This window comes from Oncorhynchus gorbuscha, linkage group LG18 (assembly GCF_021184085.1).
Source record: "Oncorhynchus gorbuscha isolate QuinsamMale2020 ecotype Even-year linkage group LG18, OgorEven_v1.0, whole genome shotgun sequence".
NCBI lineage: Eukaryota > Metazoa > Chordata > Actinopteri > Salmoniformes > Salmonidae > Oncorhynchus > Oncorhynchus gorbuscha.
Genome location: NC_060190.1, coordinates 68,713,647 through 68,733,081, shown reverse-complemented (window position 1 = coordinate 68,733,081; position 19,435 = coordinate 68,713,647). Strand labels below are relative to the sequence as shown.

Here is a 19,435-nt window from a genome sequence, read left to right as displayed (position 1 = left end):
CTGAAGTCTGGCAGAACAGTAGTGTTCCTTCTGGCAGCGACTACATTATTTTTATATGGAAGAATGTATTTTGTGTGCAGTGGCTCTGTTGGGATTAATGTGTCGATCTATGCAAAAAAAAAAAGAAACCTTGTTGGATTATAAGATATCAAGAACAGTAAACCCCTGGTATGCTTACATTGTTTTTCTTACCTCCCTTTTGTTCACAGAATAGCATGGGATTTACGTTTTAGATACGGTAAAGTTTAGAATCAACAATACTTGAGGTAATTGTAAAGACTATTGTGTGTGTGCTTTTTGAGGTAGTCTCAACTGCGTGTTTATTTGGACAGTGAAGCTAAACCTTTTAATTTGGCTCTATACTCCAGCATTTTGGATTCGAGATCAAATGTTTGAGGTGACAGAACAGAATGTCACGTTATATTTGAGGGTATTGTCATACCTCTGTTTCAGCATTTGGAAATGAAAGCACTTTACGTGTATATGGGGGCGGCAGGTAGCCTAGTGGTTAGAGCGTTGGACTAGTAACCAGAAGTTTGCCAGGTCAAAGCTGACAAGGTAAAAATCTGTCATTATGCCCGTCGTTAACCCACTGTTCCTAGGCCGTCATTGAAAATCAGAATTTGTTCTTAACTGACATGTCTAGTTAAAGGTAAAAAAAAAATAATATATATATAGTCCCCTCCCCATTTGAAGGTGTCAAGTATTTGGATGAATATACACTGAACAAAAATATAAATGCAAGAAGCTGCAATAAAGAATCCCAGGCCTTTTCCATGTGCACAAAAGCTTATTTCTCATTCTGTGCACAAATTAGTTTACATCTGTTAGTGAGCATTTCTCTTTTGCCAAGATGCTACACCTGGAAGCTGATTAAACAATATGATCACTGCACAGGTGCACCTTGTGCTGGGGACAATACAAGGCCACTTTAAAATGTGCCGTTTTGTCACACAAACCAATGCCACAGTGGTCTCAAGTTTTGAGGGAGTGTGCAATTGGCATGCTGACTGCATGAATGTCCACCTGAGCTGGTGCCAGATAATTTAATGTTAATTTCTCTACCATAAACTGCTTCCCAAGTCGTTTTACACACAGACCATGTGGAACCACGCCAGCCCAGAACTTCCACATCCGGCTTCACCTGCGTGATTGTCTGAGGGGAGGTGGGGGGCACAACAATCTGAAACGCAACCAAAACTACTCTTAACTGCTTAGTGTGCTGCATACAGCTCCATGCAGATCAGGTCCCCATCTGACTCCTGTATTCCACCTGTATTATATTTTGCTGTATTTGGCATCTTTAACAATATCTAAGGTGGACGAGAAATGGTCTACTGCCAGTCATCTAGAAGAGAAAGAAAAGCACACCTATTAAGACGAGGTGCTGGCTAGCGGAGTAGAAACTCAGATGCAAAAATTTTAATACCAATGTTTCGACAGCCAAGCTGTCTTCATCAGGGTATAATAATTCATGACACAGCAGTGACATCTTGTGGATAAATTGATTACAATATTTAATTTAGTACACATTTTCTCTTAGGTGGTTGAAAATGGCATCTTTACAGACAATACCACTTACAAATACATTTTTTTCCAGAATATCTACTCAAAGGTTAAAAAATAAGTACATAAATATGAAACAGTTGCCAGGGAATTTCAAGTCATGGTGTCCACTAAAAATAGTTTCACCTTGCAACATTGCATAGTCTGGCAGTCCAAACAGTGCCTGGTCAAATATCCCTGTCCAGTGTCCACTCCACACAGTGCTGGTTGGGGGAGGAACTCGACCCCTTTTCCCCTGCTCCTACTTCTCTCTTTGTGCCTGTATCTATCTCCCTGGAAAATGAAATATGCTAATAACAGAGGCAAGTGTTACCCTTTAACTACATGCATGACACAAAAGTGTGAATTGTTTTTTTTGTTTTTTCTTAACTAGTTGTTTGCTTTGAAATGTTTAGGTACACTGTACACTATAAGAGGTTTGTGGACGGGATCCCTTTGACTTGAAGACAAATGACCTCATCGCTCTGTGTAAAGAGGTTCATAGTGGACTGATGATAGCTGTAGTTATTACAATGTATAATTAGACCAGAGTCAAAAGTTCAACCAAAGTATAATGTGTTGCAGATATGAAGCACCCTCTAGTAAGGATGAGAAACGTTCATTCCCAGTCCTCTCTGGGGAGTGACACCGACTCGCAGCCTGTCCTGAAAGAAGAGGAAGAGGAAGAGGTAACACTAGAGGAGGATAAAGAGACAGAAGAGGAGAAAGAAGGGGACGTATTGACGGACTCAGAGCTGGATCCTGAGTTGCCTGAGGAGTATTCCCATGGCCTGGAGGACCTGAGGTGGAACCTGAGCTCTCTAGAGAAGGCTGTATATCTCAGCCTGCCACCGTGGGTCCAGAGAGGTATGAATGACGACACCACCCACACCACATCACCATGTCATGCCACTGATGTGTTGTTAGTGGGCAATTAGCCACAACTTCAGCTGTCCCTTAACCGCGAAGCCATGTCCAGATGGGTGAGACAATTATAAACGTTGCTCAATAGTCAAACACAAAACATTTATCTCTCATGTTCAAGTTTTGTTTTATGGTTCCTTCACCTTTGACAGCCAAGATTGTTAAAATATCATTATATGTTATGTTTTATTTGACAGAGATTCACCACTGAGACCAGGGTCTCTTTCGCAAGGGAGCCCTGCACATACAATTCATAGACAAAATCAATTCAAAATCAGATAGGACAAAAACAAAATAAAATATAGCTCAACAAACAATCAAGAAAACAGCCACATTCCTCAAATAGTACCCAAATCAATATTTTAAATTGCCCAAGCAGCATCAGAGCATCTAATTGCAGTGTACTTTAGGATTAACCTAATTTGGGGGAGATCTGAGGAAACCTCAAGAGTTAACCAACCCTGTGAGCGGGTTTAGTATGTAATGTTTTTTTCTACTATACCAACAAAGTAGGGAAGTTGGAAACTTGTGTAGTAGAGCTTTGTAATTCATTGATCTGCGGCACTTTAATGGAAACCAGCCAACCTTTTGATACAGTTGTGGTTGTGCTTGTTTTGTCTTCTGTTTCAGCATTGCTGTGCAACCTCATGGCTAAATGTGGTGTAAACAACTCATTCTTCCCAGCCCGTCTGCTGTCCTACCTGCTGCTGCCCTACATACTGCCAGCCTCTATCTTTCTCCATGTCAACTACAGGTGATGCTCGATACTAGCGTCTATACAAACAACCATATTGAATTTATCAAAAGAACAAAGAAAACAAGTCAAGTTACCCCACTGACTATAAAATGTCCATCAATCAAAACATGATAGCATAGTTACTATGACTAACACCATTAAAATAAGCAGAGTTATGTAAACTTCCATAGACAATTCATAGACATTTCCAGCGATTTCCAAGGGTAAACTTAGCTGTGAACTGGTAGTGTTTACAGTCCACATTCTGTACAGTCTACCCCTTGGTTACATACTGTAACTATGGCTCGTTCTGTCATGCTTGTGTTCATACCATATTACCATTTGTACATTTGTGTCTGTATGTTTTTCTTTGCTTCAACTTGTGTGTACATGGACTTTACATCCCCCAGGGTGCTGTGTTGGCTCCGCCAAGTTCCAGGGAAGTGGCTATGGCCGGGTGTGGAAATGGCTGTGCCATTCCTTCTAAAGCTCTCTCACCCCAGGAAGAACCTCATGCACAGGTGAGACGTGACTGTCATCATATCAGCTGTAAGTCAGCGATCCCAGTTACTGGAAATCATGTGCCACACAAACACCATGGTGTTATTGGCAAGAGCCTCCCCATCAGGTTAGAATTGTTTGAGTTTTGTTATTTCAACATACTGTCTGAAATCAACGTGGTTGGTGAATCATATTTCAATAGAATTTCTTATCAGGTTAATCCTGACATCAACAATCTTGACTACAGGTTTGCTACGTGTGGTTCATTTTAAACTGTGGGCAATTATGTATCAATCAAAATTGAATGTTGATCTGCTATTGCCCGGTGGGTAGCTCCTGTCTGTTAGACATGTTTGTTTTCATCTCTCTTCTACCAAGTACTTTTCCATAACACTTTCTGTCAGGCTAGTGCAGCCAGTGCTCTCTCTTACACTCTGTTTTGTGATGCTTTTAGGTTGTGGCCCTCTGGTCCTGTCAGATTTTGGCCCGGTGGTCCTGCCAGGTTGTGCCCCTGCAATCCTATCAGGTTGTCGCCCTACAATCCTGTCAGGTTGTGGCCCTTCAATCTTATCAGATTCTGGCCCCTATGCTTTCTGGCATCTGCCAAAGAAACACATACACAGTTTAAGAGTGCAGAGAATCCTCCTCCACAGCAGCGCCGTCGCTCTGTCCTGCGGTTCCAGCTGTCCACCACCAGCACCCATTACACAACCGAGACCCCCAACACCCCAACCGAGAGCCACCTTGACCCCCTGGGCTTCTCCCTCCTCTTCAACCTGGAACTAGCGATGGACAACCAGCCCAATCAGCCCAACCACCAGTCTCTACTCCACCAAAGCGAGAGGCTGCTGCCACTGGAGTATAGCCCCTGCATAAAGGAAGAGGCCATGGCCTCCCCACACATCCCCTACATGGGGGTGGAGGAAGAGGAGGAGAGGATGTCTCAGGGAGGGGATGAGGTAGAGGAAGGGTTAGCTCTCCTCCGCAGGCTTCCTGTGGAGTGTGCCAATACTGGCTACTAACCATGTGACTTTATCGGGTCACATGGTTGGGAATGTGATTTTCTCAGCAAATGAATAGCAGACCTAAGTCTGCCTGTATCCAATTCACAACTAGTTTGTACTTTGAAGTATAATGTATGTTGAACCCGATTAGTGAAGTCGACTCTCATGTGCCGCATGAGGCAGTAAGCACAAAAGCTCTCTTTCTGCTACGCTCTTCCATTCTCACTCCAGGATTGACAATGACTGGAAGGAATGATGATTAGGCTAGAGTCCCTCTTAGTCACGTCACATAGTCAAAATAATTCCCTCATGTCCCTTATCAGCTGACTTCCAGGTAAAGTAGTACTTATATTATATTAGATGTATTTTATGAAATGGTATATGCAGCGCTTGAAAGAGACACTGGTCTCAATGGTGACTCCCTGATTAAATAAAGGTAAATAATGTCCACAGGACATGTATTACACCTCAACTAGTTTAATCAGATTACGTTCAGGTATTTGATCGTGGGTATTGTTCATCAAGTGAGTGGCAGTCCTATGAGTGGGGGGCTACCCGGCAGAGATGAGAATATCATCTTGAACGGAAAACTCCATTCGCCCACTGGCGGTAGGAATTTACAGCCTCGGGCACAAGAAAGACGGCAAATAGCAAGCAGGACATTTTTTCCTATCTGGTTACTATCAGTATTTGATAGGATCCTAGTAAACACCATTAATTTGTTAGCTGACTAGTAATACCTTTGGATTGAGACAATGTTAAGCCTTTTCACCTTGACCAACTGTTTTGCTGAGGTTGAGTGGAACTTAGTTCATTTAAATAAAAGTAATTATCAAATGAAAATGCTGTGTCTTTCTCTTACTTACTCAAAGCTCTGGCAGTTACAAGAATTCAGCTCTCTATCGAGGGACAGTTTGGCCATTATCTAACCAAAGTCAAATGTTGATACTGTATCAACCAAGGTACCATCAAATAATGCATTTCAATCAGTAGAAGTGGTGCTTTTTAATAAAAACATAATTTATTCATATAACAAATAGTGTGAATGCCAGCATACACATCTATATAAATGTCATATTGTTCATCAGCAGTTGTTCATCCTTAGACTGAAAAGCAAAACAGGTAAACAATGATGAAACTAAAGATTGCACTGCCAATAACAATAATAGTTCATAAAAAAAGTTAACAGAAGTATGCTGCGTTATTCATGTAATTGCACTAATACAAGTGCACTGTGTAAAGTGCAGGACATTGCATTGCATTATTACAGAGCCAGATAAAGTTTTGTAAAGTGCATTCTAAAACATCTGTAAAACATTGATATTGCAGAAATAATATATACCATTTAGCAGAGGCTTTTATCCAAAGTGACTTACAGTCATGCGTGTTTACATTTCACATATGGGTGTCTCCAGTAGGAACTGACACTTGGTGTTACAAGCATCATGCACTAACAACTGAGCCACACAGGACCACAGTATTAGAGAAAATATATTTCTACCATGTGGAAATATTGCTACATAAATAGTTTGGATCAATAGCTTGGTTTTCTTATTTTGTCACGTGTCATGAGTAGAATCCCCAGAAACAATGCATTACTCTAGGGTTACTGTAGGGACGTGTTTCTTAGTCCTGGTTCTGAGGACTCAAAAGGGGTGCACATTTGAGTTTTTACCCTAGCACTGCACACATCATGTCACTAATCAACTCATCATCAAACCAACTGCTGTATCAGCCAACTGCTGGAAGGATTAGTGGAATCAGGTGTGTATTGCTAGGGCAAAACCAAAAATGTGCACCCTTTTGAGTTCACAGAACCAGGATTAAGATACCCTGCTGTGGGGAAATAACCAATGCACCTGTACATGCAGTTACAGTACGCTACATAGTACTTACTATCACTAATTCAGATAAGTAAATGCAGACTGCACCACAAGTGGTAAGAAGTGGATATATTTTACTTACTAACCTGTACACATGGTAGTCATTTAGATGACCTAGTGTACATTTACTGGTACAAGGACTACCATAAGTGGTGTTCCCTAGGTGACCTGCCACTGGGTTTTAGTTGTTTCCCAAGGAACACTTGATGTGTTATTACAGTACTGAGTATGTTTTCCCCTGCACTAGTTGGTCTCATTTGCATGTGGTGGTGCATCAACGATTAGGACCATCCTGGTGATGCAGCGTCTGATCTGGATTAACCTGCGAAGCAACATCAATGCCATTAGAAACATGTGTGATCTTCCTTGATTCACCTGCTAACAGCACTGTGGTTAAACGGTACAAAACAGCTTTTAACTTGCGTGTTGGGGGTGTTCCTGTGTCACAATCCCTTCATTTTAGTTTATACCACATGAGGCTGCTGAGGGGAGAACGGCTCATAATAACGTCTGGAACGGAGCAAATGGAATGGCATCAAACACCTGGAAACCATGTTTGATGTATTTGATACCATTCCACTCCAGTCATTACCGCGAGCCCATTCGCCCCAAATAAGGTCACACCAGCCTCCTGTGATTTACACATAATTACATGCATTTGAATTAAAAGAGAAAACAGGGATTGACTCTTGCCTCTGGTGTCTGGGTGAAGCGGTCCTCTAAGTAGCGGTTGCCCAGGCCCATGATGTGTCCTGTGGATTGTCTGGAGAGACAGGCCACCCTGGCTGTGAAGTCCAGAGTGAAGGCCAGCTTGACCAGCTCCGGGGCGTTGACGGGCCCGGGCCCAACAGTGTGTGGTGTCTGGCGGCTCTGGCCTGTAGGGGTCTCTGTCTCCACGTACGTATCAGCCAACTGCTGGAAGGTACTGTAGGACAGCTTCTGGAAGAATGCGCTCAGGCTGGGGTTCTCCTTCAGCTATGGAGAGAGCAGGACATGCTTTCGTGAGTGACCATAGAATAATGTATTATTATCCATGAGGAAATAGCAAGTTTAACCTGAAATCCAGACCAGTTTTGTGGTAACATTCCACTCCTTGTACTCTGTGCCATTTACCAAACCTGTTTGGCATAGGATACTGGGTACAAGGGGTGAAATGTTAGCACAAACAGACTGGTACCCAGGCTATAGCAAGCTATCCTGGATGTGAAAGAAGCATTGAGTGTCAAAGATAGACGTTTGTATTAAGTTTCTCACATACATTATTTTTTTGTTGTAGTTTATGAACACAAACCTTGTTATCAATGACGTCTCCTTGCTGCTTCATCAGAACAATGATCCTTTTGATGACGTCCTCTGTAAGAAATGGATAGAAAGGGTCAATAGAAGTCTACACATTTGTAACAGATGTGTGATGTGCTGTGGCCTTTACAGCTTTATATATAGAATGCTTAGGAGGATGCTATTGAAAGTGCAATTTCTATTATGATTAGATAAGACATCAATACACATGAGAACATTGCTTGATTATAGGCTACTTACCATCTGTAGAAGCTGTGTCTGTCTCTTTCTCCTCAGACACAATCTTCTCCAGCTCTTCTGACACTTTCTCATAGTACGAGTCTGCGAGCACCACACTCACAACCGCTGTAGAGAGTAACAAGTAACATAGTGTTTTTTTCATGCAATAAATCTAATAACAGGACTACCAACTAACTCTCTAACAACTGGACTACCAACTAATAACAGGGCTACCAACTAACTCTCTAACAACTGGACTACCAACTAACTCTCTAACAACTGGACTACCAACTAATAACAGGGCTACCAACTAACTCTCTAACAACTGGACTACCAACTAACTCTCTAACAACTGGACTACCAACTAACTCTCTAACAACTGGACTACCAACTAATAACAGGGCTACCAACTAACTCTCTAACAACTGGACTACCAACTAATAACAGGACTACCAACTAACTCTCTAACAACTGGACTACCAACTAATAACAGGGCTACCAACTAACTCTCTAACAACTGGACTACCAACTAATAACAGGGCTACCAACTAACTCTCTAACAAATGGACTACCAACTAATAACAGGGCTACCAACTAACTCTCTAACAACTGGACTACCAACTAATAACAGGGCTACCAACTAACTCTCTAACAACTGGACTACCAACTAATAACAGGGCTACCAACTAACTCTCTAACAACTGGACTACCAACTAATAACAGTACTACCAACTAACTCTCTAACAACTGGACTACCAACTAATAACAGGGCTACAAACTAACTCTCTAACAACTGGACTACTAACTAATAACAGGGCTACCAACTAACTCGCTAACTGGACTACCAACTAATAACAGGGCTACCAACTAACTCTCTAACAACTGGACTACCAACTAATAACAGGGCTACCAACTAACTCTCTAACAACTGGACTACCAACTAATAACAAGGCTACCAACTAACTCTCTAACAACTGGACTACCAACTAATAACAGGGCTACCAACTAACTCTCTAATAACAGGACTACCAACTAATAACAGGACTACCAACTAACTCTCTAATAACAGGACTACCAACTAATAACAGGACTACCAACTAACTCTCTAATAACAGGACTACCAACTATCTCTCTAATAACAGGACTACCAACTATCTCTCTAATAACAGGACTACCAACTAATAACAGGACTACCAACTAATAACAGGGCTACCATCTAACTCTCTAATAACAGGACAACCAACTAGGGCCCAATTTCCCAAAACACAGTTAAACTAAGATTATCCACAAAATCCTGTTTGAACAAAAGGACCATAACAACAAAACCAGTACTGTGTGAAATGTTTGGGTGCCATGCCCGCTCCAACCTACATTCAACTCCAGTTATTTCTGTAGTGTTGGCCCTGTTCCGAGCCGATGATCTCCTCACAGACCCTCTGAAGCTGTCACTCTTTATTTTTCTCAGAGGTCTCCTCATGGAGCGCCATTGCTTTTTTATGGATTTGTTTCCTTGCGACTGTCCACCAGTCTCTGTACCAGACTCATGCTCATCTTTCTGGTCACTCCCCTTCTTCGAGAAGAAACCCAGAAAACTTTTCCAGAGAGAGGGCCTTTTGGTCCTCTTCTTTCCCTCTTTAGACTTATTCTCCAGTTCAGTAGACGCATCAATCTCAGGAATATCAGCAGGTCCTGGGATTTCTATAGGAGCCACATTTGGTATAACAAAGCCCTCGTTGGGTGGTGTGCTGGTGGCATCGCCATCGTCAAGTTTGCTGGGCCCTGAGGTGACCAAGGAGTCAATAGAATGCCGGTGGACTCTTCTGCGTTTCTCTGACAGTGTCACCCACTTCCGAGGCTTTGTTGGTGACCTCTGGTCCTCACATGTCCCGTCACTTAAACTGATGCTGCGTTTCACATACACTTCCAAGAGGTGACTGGTGTCCTTGCGGCCAAGAGAGAGCAGCTGGGCCTGTTTGGGCATCTTCTTTTCTGCAACCTCCATGATAGAAATCTACAATAGATAATGCAAAATTAGATACATTTTTTAAATGACCGTAAAGATGTATTTCTTTCAACATTATGATATGTCACAATTGCACAATTGTATTGGATATGTTGTTCTGGTTGTTTTGGTTTCACTTGTAATATAGCTTAAAGTAAAGTTTTCGTTTACATTTTCTGAACGATTAAAACACAGCATTGGTTGCCCAAAAAATTGCCTAACAGTTCTCTCTGGTCGTGGTATTTCACCCAATGCTGATCTTAGTTCTTCCTGAACATTAACAGTAGCCTACCATTACCACTTCAACTTCCAATTTCCGATGTGAATACGTCAGTCGACAACATGAAATATAATAGGATATCATACAGTAGGCTACTCACTTTTTCACTAACTGTCTTGCTGTTCCCTTCCCGATAAATGTGTTTGATTTCGACGTGTTGACAGGTGAGATATCCTACCCAAAAATGGCCCTCTTCAACAAAAACCTGGTTCAGGACAGGTAATGACGCGTGGTTTACGCCTCCTCCTTTACCGACAGCCTATCACCACCCTTCGTGCAGAGCGCGTGGGTGAAGTGAAGCAGGTAAGGATAAGTCAATGCGTCATATGATTTCTCCTCAACGGTACTTTAGGGCTTGTTTACGGTTTCGGTGTTGTCCTGCTCGTGCCACAAGGGGAAATTACGGTGTTTGTTTTTAGTTAACCTGAAACACAAACACCCATAAACTCAAAAACACACACACACGCACGCACGCACGCACGCACGCACGCACGCACGCACGCACGCACACACACACACACACACACACACACACACACACACACACACACACACACACACACACACACACACACACACACACACACACACACACACACACACACACACACAGTCAATGCTGCTGTTCTAATATATACTATTGATTCTACTACCCACTTTAAATATGTAAATCCATTGTAAATCCAGTCCATTATTACTATGCATACTACCTATTCTGCTACTTCCACTACTTCTTATTTTATTTTTTACTTCATCTTTGTTATTACTGATTAAGGATTTATGTCCTGCATTGTTGAGAGAGCTCACGCATAAGCATTTCACTGCACCTTTTATACCTGCTGTAAATTGTGTATGTGACTAATACATTTGATTTGATTAAAATAACACTTCCCCATCAACAAAATAACATTCATATGGCCTGTATAATAATGCAGGTGGCATATGCGACTAGAAACAAAAACAGATCCTCACCCTCTTGTTTTATGATTGACCATACACAGTCAAATCAACGTTTATTACTGGCAAAGGCAGCAATAAAGGCTGCCATCACCATTTTTTGACCTCTGCAGTCATACCGGTAGCCTACTGATAAGAACATTTATTGACTGCAGGGGAAATGTGAGGAACTACTTTGTGGGGCATTTGGACTTTCGGTTCAGCTGATAATATATTACCATAACCTTTATGTCTGGAGAAACACAAAAATACATGACATATCATTGAGTGTTCTCTTTTTGGGGCAGGTCTTTGTGGTGGCATGATGCTACATGTTCCAACCTGGATTCAGGGTCATTCTGCATGTTCCCAAGCAGTGTTGTGTTACCAAGTCTATTATATTTAGATTTTTTTTTTTTTTTTATATTTTTTTTATTGTGCAAGGATTGAGGGGCGGAGGGGGGGGGGGGGAGGAAGTGGAGGAGGAGGAGAGACTTCAAGACAGATATGACTGAGAGTGGCCCCAACTGGTGTGACCTTTGACCTGGAAAAACTTTCCCTGAACGGAGAGAGACAGAGAACATTCACCGACGGACTTTTCTCCTTTTAGGAACCATGGGCTTTAAATCTTTACACAATCCTAAAGTGACCTATATTCTCTGAAATGGAAGTTTGAACAGTTCCTAAAATTGGATGGTGTCTGAGCCGTTCACTGACAAGTGTTATGACTACACTGTACGATTCAAGAGAAGTGATCAAGACACAACTAGGCTACAGTATATAGTTATATTGTATTAGGTTATACAGCCATTAGGCTGCAGTGGCATACACTTCTCCATTGAAAGTCTACACTGCACTCCTCCTATTCAAGGCTACATTATTTGAAGTGTAATCTTATTCCATCATAAAGGTGTATCGCATTAATCATGAAATCGACCACAGCTCATGATTGTGACCAGAGATGAATGTGAGGAGTAGAGATACGAAAAGGGACGGCGGTCACGTTAATGCACTGGTTCTGATTCATTTACACTTGGGTTCATTTGATCTGAAAATTATTTTTGACTGTTACTCTTATGGCTGCGATTTTTCATTGTTAATGACCCGCTGGCTTTGGTTGTGTTCAAAGCCTGTTAATCTATTTGCTCCAGTCAATGTCAGCCATACACACTGTAGTCATATGACCAGAATTTAGATTAAGCTGGCAGAATACTAACTCATACAAAAAAAGGATTCTGTTGAATTCTCAGTGCATCATGTAATGTAATGCAATGCAGGATACTCACTAGGGTTAGGGTTAGGGTGGGGTTAGGGTTAGGGTGGGGTTAGGGTTAGGGTGGGGTTAGGGTTAGGGTTAGGGTGGGGTTAGGGTTAGGGTTAGGGTTAGGGGTGGGGTTAGGGTTAGGGTTAGGGTTAGGGTTAGGGTGGGGTTAGGGTTAGGGTGGGGTTAGGGTTAGGGTTAGGGTGGGGTTGGGGTTTAGGGTGGGGTTAGGGTTAGGGTGGGGTTAGGGGGTTAGGGTGGGGTTAGGGGGTTAGGGTTAGGGTTAGGGTTAGGGTTTAGGGTAGGGTTAGGGTTAGGGGTTAGGGTTAGGGTTAGGGTTAGGTTGGGGTTAGGGTGGGGTTAGGGTTAGGGTTAGGGGGTTAGGGTTAGGGTTAGGGTTAGGGTTAGGGTTAGGTTGGGGGGTTAGGGTAGGGTTAGGGTGGGGTTAGGGTTAGGGTGGGGTTAGGGTTAGGGTTAGGGTTAGGGGTAGGGTTAGGGGGTTGGTTAGGGTGGGGTTAGGGTTAGGGTTAGGGTGGGGTTAGGGTTAGGGTTAGGGTTAGGGTTAGGGGGTGGGGTTAGGGTTAGGGGGTTAGGGTTGGGGTTAGGGTTAGGGTTAGGGTTAGGGTTAGGGGTTAGGGTTAGGGTTAGGGGGTTAGGGTTAGGGTTAGGGTTAGGGTTAGGGTTAGGGTTAGGGTTAGGGTTATCTGGATTTACACTATTGGATGGCACACAGCTTACATCGTATGTATTTATTTCAACACTCATTCATTCCAACCTTCAGACAGCCACAGATAAAATCATATTTCCCAGTAAATCATCATTCCACCATTTCCTCTTGCGATGTGTTTCTCCATTCTCCCATGGTGTCTCACTAGGGACTTTATCCTCCCATCTGCAACATTTCTGACCAAATGTCGCCCAAAATAACATTTTTACCCAGGAGTACAATTATATTTCCTGTTAACACCATAGCACTTAGCACACCATCACAATACATAAACAATCAGTACACTACACACACTGTACACCATACAATGGAAAAATACAAGCCTCAATCAATCACATTTATTCATGAAGCTTTTTATAGCTTCCCAAATGCAGCATCCTCATTAATTTTCACAAAGTGCTTGCACACAAACTGAACAATGTACACATGCTATTCCATCTTTCCTCTTCTTATCACTGTGGTTTAAATGGCATGATCATGACCTGCATAATGAGTGTGGCTGCTGAATCACTATGCCTTATTAACATTCTGCGTGAACACTGGGGAGGGTGTGTAAAGCCTCTCAATAGTACCTGCAGACACCCACTCTCTTCTGATTTTCAATGTATATACTGTTCCTGGAAAAAGAAAAAAAGAGAAGTTTGTGAGAGGAAAAAAAAGTTTGCAAATCCCCTCCAAATCCAAATCCATGATTTACATATGAGTGAAGTTTCAGTTTTGCTGGTCTCCTTTTATGTAATGCACTAAAACCAATAGGTTTGTTTTATAGACAACTTGATGTTAGTGGATGACACATTACTGTGAATTTCCATCTCCCTAGAGATGGACTTTTCTATTTAACTAGGCAAGTCTGTTAAGATCAAATTCAACCAGCCTACCCCCCCGGCCAAACCCTCCCCTAACTCAGACAACACTGGGACAATTGTTCACCGCCCTATGGGACTCCTGAACACGGCCGGTTGTGACACAGCCTGGGAACGAACCAGGGTCTGTAGTGACGCAACTGTTCTGTTCTATTCCACTTTTTTATATTCCATTCTATTCTCTTATATTCCATTCTATTGTATTAACCCTAACCCTAACCCTATAATTTAGCCCAAACAACTACCTCTTTCCCTACTGTATTTAATTAATTAATTAATTTTGCTCCTTTGCACCCCATTATTTTTATTTCTACTTTGCACATTCTTCCATTGTAAATCTACCATTCCAGTGTTTTACTTGCTATATTGTATTTACTTTGACACCATGGCCTTTTTTGCCTTTACCTCCCTTATCTCACCTCATTTGCTCACATCATATATAGACTTGTTTCTACTGTATTATTGACTGTATGTTTGTTTTAATCCATGTGTAACTCTGTGTCGTTGTATGTGTCGAACTGCTTTGCTTTATCTTGGCCAGGTCGCAATTGTAAATGAGAACTTGTTCTCAACTCAAATAAAGGTGAAAAAAAAACAACAACAAAAATAATTCTGACATACGTTTCCTCTCACATGGTGCATTCGTTGCCCCGGGGGGACAGTGCATCACAGTGTAGCAGGAAGAGTCACCACTCTGTAATCAGTCGTCAATCTTTATCTCTTAGGTCATTACCTGCTTCTGCCGCACTCAAACCCATGGCAGCTAACTTAAACCATGTCATAGAGAAACTAAAGTGAAACCAAAAAGTCCCTAATGTGTCTATAGATAGACAGTGTATAGCAGAGTCATTGTATTGTTAGGGCTCAACCTTGTGAAGATTAGATCACCTGATTGAGAATAATTATAAAGGGCTTCCTCATTGCTGAATTATTAACGAGGACCTACATGTCAGTCTCATCATTGAGCAGCTTGCAGTAACAAAGTCTGATAGTGGAGAATTCTAGATCAGGAAAAGGGCTGTGGGTCTTCCCCATGGCATCACAGTCAAAGATAATGTAAACTGGTTTGACCGTGTCATGTATTTCACAGGACTGTACAAAAATGTAACCTCTATGGGATCGGTGTCACTATACCGGGAGAGTTGTTGCTAACGTGCGCTAATGTGACTATCATAACGTTGTACTTAACAGCAAACGTTCCAGGTCATAGATGTGTCTTATATGAGCAGAAAGCTTCAATTCTTATTAATCTAACTGCACTGTCTAATTTACAGTAACTATTATAATGAAACATACCATGCTATTGTTTGAGGAAAGTACACAACAACAAAACACTTTTATCATGGCAACTGGTTTGATACATACATCTCTGAAGGTAAATAATGTACTTACATTCAGTAATCTTGCTCTGATTTGTCATCCTGATAAAATGTAACAGTTTTGTTTGATAAAATCCATTGTAATATTCAAATGTAGGAACTGGGTTCTACAGTTTGGACCCCTGCTGTCTCTGGCTCCACACCCACCCCGTCCGGCCATCTAGATGTGTGAAAGTGAGTGTATAAGCTAATGATACATCATGTATGACATTCCTGGGAGTGTTTAAACTTAAATGTTGTATTACCATATCATGTTTGTATGTTCTCCATAGTTATGTACTTGAAAATGTATCAATTGACCAAGTCGGCACATTTGGGCAGAATTGATAAAAAAATATTGTGCATTATTGCTTTGCTTCACTGGATCAATCTGAAACTTTGCATACACACTGCTGCCACCTACAGGCCAAAATCTATATTTCGCTTAGACTCCCACATTATGGCCTTTCTCTTGCATTTCAAAGATGATGAAAAAATAAAATAATTGAACATGCCTGTTTTTTTGTTTGTATTATTTACAGATCTAATGTGTTATATTCTCCTACATTAATGTCACATTTCCACAAATGTCAGTGTTTTCTTTCAAATGATACCAAGAATATGCATATCCTTGCTTATATATTTTTCTATATTTGTCCTCTTAAGGATCGGACCCTTTTTAACATTTTTGCCTAAAATGACATACCCAAATCTAACTGAGCTACAGGCAGTTAGAAAGAGAGACAGTCCTCTCTGAGCTACAGGCAGTTAGACAGAGAGACAGTCCTCTCTGAGCTACAGGGAGTTAGACAGAGAGACAGTCCTCTCTGAGCCACAGGCAGTTAGACAGAGAGACAGTCCTCTCTGAGCTACAGGCAGTTAGACAGAGAGACAGTCCTCTCTGAGCTACAGGTAGTTAGACAGAGACACAGTCCTCTCTGAGCTACAGGTAGTTAGACAGAGAGACAGTCCTATCTGAGCTACAGGGAGTTAGACAGAGAGACAGTCCTCTCTGAGCCACAGGCAGTTAGATAGAGAAACAGTCCTCTCTGAGCTACAGGCAGTTAGACAGAGAGACAGTCCTCTCTGAGCTACAGGCAGTTAGACAGAGAGACAGTCCTCTCTGAGCTACAGGCAGTTAGACAGAGAGACAGTCCTCTCTGAGCTATAGGCTGTTACATTTGGGTATGTCATTTTAGGCAATAAAAAAAGGGTCAGATCCTTAAGAGGACAAATATAGACTTCTATTTGAATTGTCTAAAACACATTAAAATATTTCCCTCCACACACATTATCCTGACATAGGTATATATATTTGGAATATTTAATAACACACAACTGTTTTCTAGTATTTTCACAACTAAACACTAAACAATAACATTTAGTGGGACTTGTGACTTGCATAAGTCAACACAAGAGACCCTGGTATCAGTGTAGAATTTCCATAAACTTACCCAGGTACGATCATTCAGATTGCCCACTACTGATCTCATCTTTTTCTGTGTAATACAGAAACCAGGGTTGAGTTCCGTGGAGCAGGAATCAGGAAGGTATTTCATTGCATCATTTACAGGACTTGACATGAGCATAACTTGAAGAGTTAATTTCCAAAATGCTATGTCTACCAATTTATCACATTTGTTTTTTCATTAGAAATGATAGATTTTTTATTCAAAGATTTTGTGTGTATGAAAATGTATTTTTTATAAAACACTATACTGTATATCCATTGTTTTTGCTCGAATGGAATGTTTGTATGCTGTACATTTGACTGTGACATGATTGTCTCACTTAGCGTCTTAAGATGAATGCACTTACTGTAAGTCATACTGGATAAGAGCATCTGGTAAATTATTCAAATGTCCAATCTAAAAGTTTTACATACAGATCTTGTATTACTGTATCGATTTTTATGTTTTATTTTTTATTTATTGACGTCAGAAATGTATAATTTGTACAGTTCTTGAATAAAAAATGTTGTCATTTGTTACATTTCACTGTGTAAAACCTAGCAGTACTACTTATTTTTCGAAGAGTGAGGCAGGTATACTGTATAGCACTTAGTAAAAAAATAAAAATAATTATTTGTCTTTCTGAAATTAAACCATCAGTTGATATATTTTCAACAAGTACATGTGTAACGATCGTCGTCCTACTCGTCCGAGGAGGAGTAGGAAATATCGGACCAATGTGCAGCGTGGTAAGTGTCCATGTTTTTAATAAAATAACTGAACACTGAACAAAGATACGACAAACTAACAGTTCTGTACAGTGAATTGAAAAAACACTGAACAGAAAATAATCACCCACAAATCATAGTGGGAAAACAGGCTACCTAAGTATGATTCTCAATCAGAGACAACAAACGACACCTGCCTCTGATTGAGAACCATACCAGGACAAACACATAAACGCAACATAGAAAAACGAACATAGACTACCCACCCCAACTCATGCCCTGACCAAACAAAAACAAAGACATAACAAAGGAACTAAGGTCAGAACGTGACAGCATGCCTGTCATTGAACAACTCCCTGCCATGATCAGATAGTGGAACAAACACACTGATCTCTTTCAGAATTTCATCAGACAATAAAAGCTAATTTACCAATTCCTAATTGACCAATTTACTAATTTTGCTGCATCTACTCACTGTCTGTCACCAGGCCCAAGACTCTGCCACACCCACCAAGATGTAGGATGTGTTCACCTGTCTGTCACCAGGCCCAAGACTCTGCCACACCCACCAAGATGTAGGATGTGTTCACCTGTCTGTCACCAGGCCCAAGACTCTGCCACACCCACCAAGATGTAGGATGTGTTCACCTGTCTGTCACCAAGCCCAAGACTCTGCCACACCCACCAAGATGTAGGATGTGTTCACCTGTCTGTCACCAAGCCCAAGACTGCCACACCCACCAAGATGTAGGATGTGTTCACCTGTCTGTCACCAAGCCCAAGACTCTGCCACATCCAAATCAAATCAAATCAAATTTATTTATATAGCCCTTCGTACATCAGCTGATATCTCAAAGTGCTGTACAGAAACCCAGCCTAAAACCCCAAACAGCAAACAATGCAGGTGTAAAAGCACGGTGGCTAGGAAAAACTCCCTAGAAAGGCCAAAACCTAGGAAGAAACCTAGAGAGGAACCAGGCTATGTGTGGTGGCCCGTCCTCTTCTGGCTGTGCCGGGTAGAGATTATAACAGAACATGACCAAGATGTTCAAATGTTCATAAATGACCAGCAAGGTCAAATAATAATAAGGCAGAACAGTTGAAACTGGAAAACAAGATGTAGGAGCAGCAGCCACACCCACAAGATGTAGGAGTCAGGTGGACTGCCACACCCACCAAGATGTAGGATGTGTTCAGCAAGCCCAAGAGCCATCATGTCAGGTCACCAAGCCCAAGACTGTCCTGGGGCACCTGTCTGTCACCAAGCCCAAGGCCACATCCAAATCAAATCAAATCAGGTCCTCAAAGTGCTGTACAGAGCCTAAAACCCCAAACAGCAAACAAAGTAAAAGCAGAGGAAAAACTTAGAAAGGCCAAAACCTAGAAGAAACCTAGAGAGGAATATGTGTGGTGGCCAGTCCTCTTCTGGCTGTGCCGGGTAGAGATTATAACAGAACGTGACCAAGATGTTCAAATGTTCATAAATGACCAGCATGGTTGAATAATAGTAAGGCAGAACAGTTGAAACTGGAACATCCACCAAGATGTAGGATGTGTTCACCTGTCTGTCACCAAGCCCAAGACTCTGCCACACCCACCAAGATGTAGGATGTGTTCACCTGTCTGTCACCAGGCCCAAGACTCTGCCACACCCACCAAGATGTAGGATGTGTTCACCTGTCTGTCACCAGGCCCAAGACTCTGCCACACCCACCAAG

The 19,435-nt window shown here is 41.7% G+C and overlaps 2 protein-coding genes across 2 annotated transcripts; one reads left to right on the top strand and one right to left on the bottom strand.

The window, feature by feature from the left end:
* Positions 1 to 1,028: 1,028 nt before the first annotated feature.
* LOC124003706 lies at positions 1,029 to 5,543 on the top strand. Its single transcript, XM_046312240.1, has 5 exons — positions 1,029 to 1,868; positions 2,131 to 2,412; positions 3,100 to 3,223; positions 3,616 to 3,726; positions 4,161 to 5,543. The coding sequence occupies exons 1-5, from the start codon at positions 1,667 to 1,669 to the stop codon at positions 4,726 to 4,728; spliced, it is 1,287 nt and encodes a 428-aa protein (XP_046168196.1). The 5' UTR covers positions 1,029 to 1,666; the 3' UTR covers positions 4,729 to 5,543.
* Positions 5,544 to 5,709: 166 nt separating this feature from the next.
* LOC124003450 lies at positions 5,710 to 10,732 on the bottom strand. The gene is made up of 6 exons (XM_046311719.1): positions 10,494 to 10,732; positions 9,483 to 10,122; positions 8,133 to 8,237; positions 7,885 to 7,946; positions 7,287 to 7,568; positions 5,710 to 6,915 (listed from the first exon to the last, which is right to left on the bottom strand). The coding sequence occupies exons 2-6, from the start codon at positions 10,111 to 10,113 to the stop codon at positions 6,868 to 6,870; spliced, it is 1,128 nt and encodes a 375-aa protein (XP_046167675.1). The 5' UTR covers positions 10,114 to 10,122; positions 10,494 to 10,732; the 3' UTR covers positions 5,710 to 6,867.
* Positions 10,733 to 19,435: the final 8,703 nt, after the last annotated feature.

Excerpts from the sequence above, each read along its gene's own strand:
- LOC124003450 (XM_046311719.1), bottom strand. The coding sequence starts at position 10,113 with ATGGAGGTTGCAGAAAAGAAGATGCCCAAACAGGCCCAGCTGCTCTCT. Across the intron at positions 8,238-9,482 it reads AGAAATAACTGGAGTTGAAT|CGGTTGTGAGTGTGGTGCTC; the intron begins GTAGGTTGGAGC and ends TACTCTCTACAG. Across the intron at positions 7,947-8,132 it reads AGACACAGCTTCTACAGATG|AGGACGTCATCAAAAGGATC; the intron begins GTAAGTAGCCTA and ends CATTTCTTACAG.
- LOC124003706 (XM_046312240.1), top strand. The coding sequence starts at position 1,667 with ATGGTGTCCACTAAAAATAGTTTCACCTTGCAACATTGCATAGTCTGG. Across the intron at positions 3,224-3,615 it reads TTTCTCCATGTCAACTACAG|GGTGCTGTGTTGGCTCCGCC; the intron begins GTGATGCTCGAT and ends TACATCCCCCAG. Across the intron at positions 3,727-4,160 it reads AGGAAGAACCTCATGCACAG|GTTGTGGCCCTCTGGTCCTG; the intron begins GTGAGACGTGAC and ends TGATGCTTTTAG.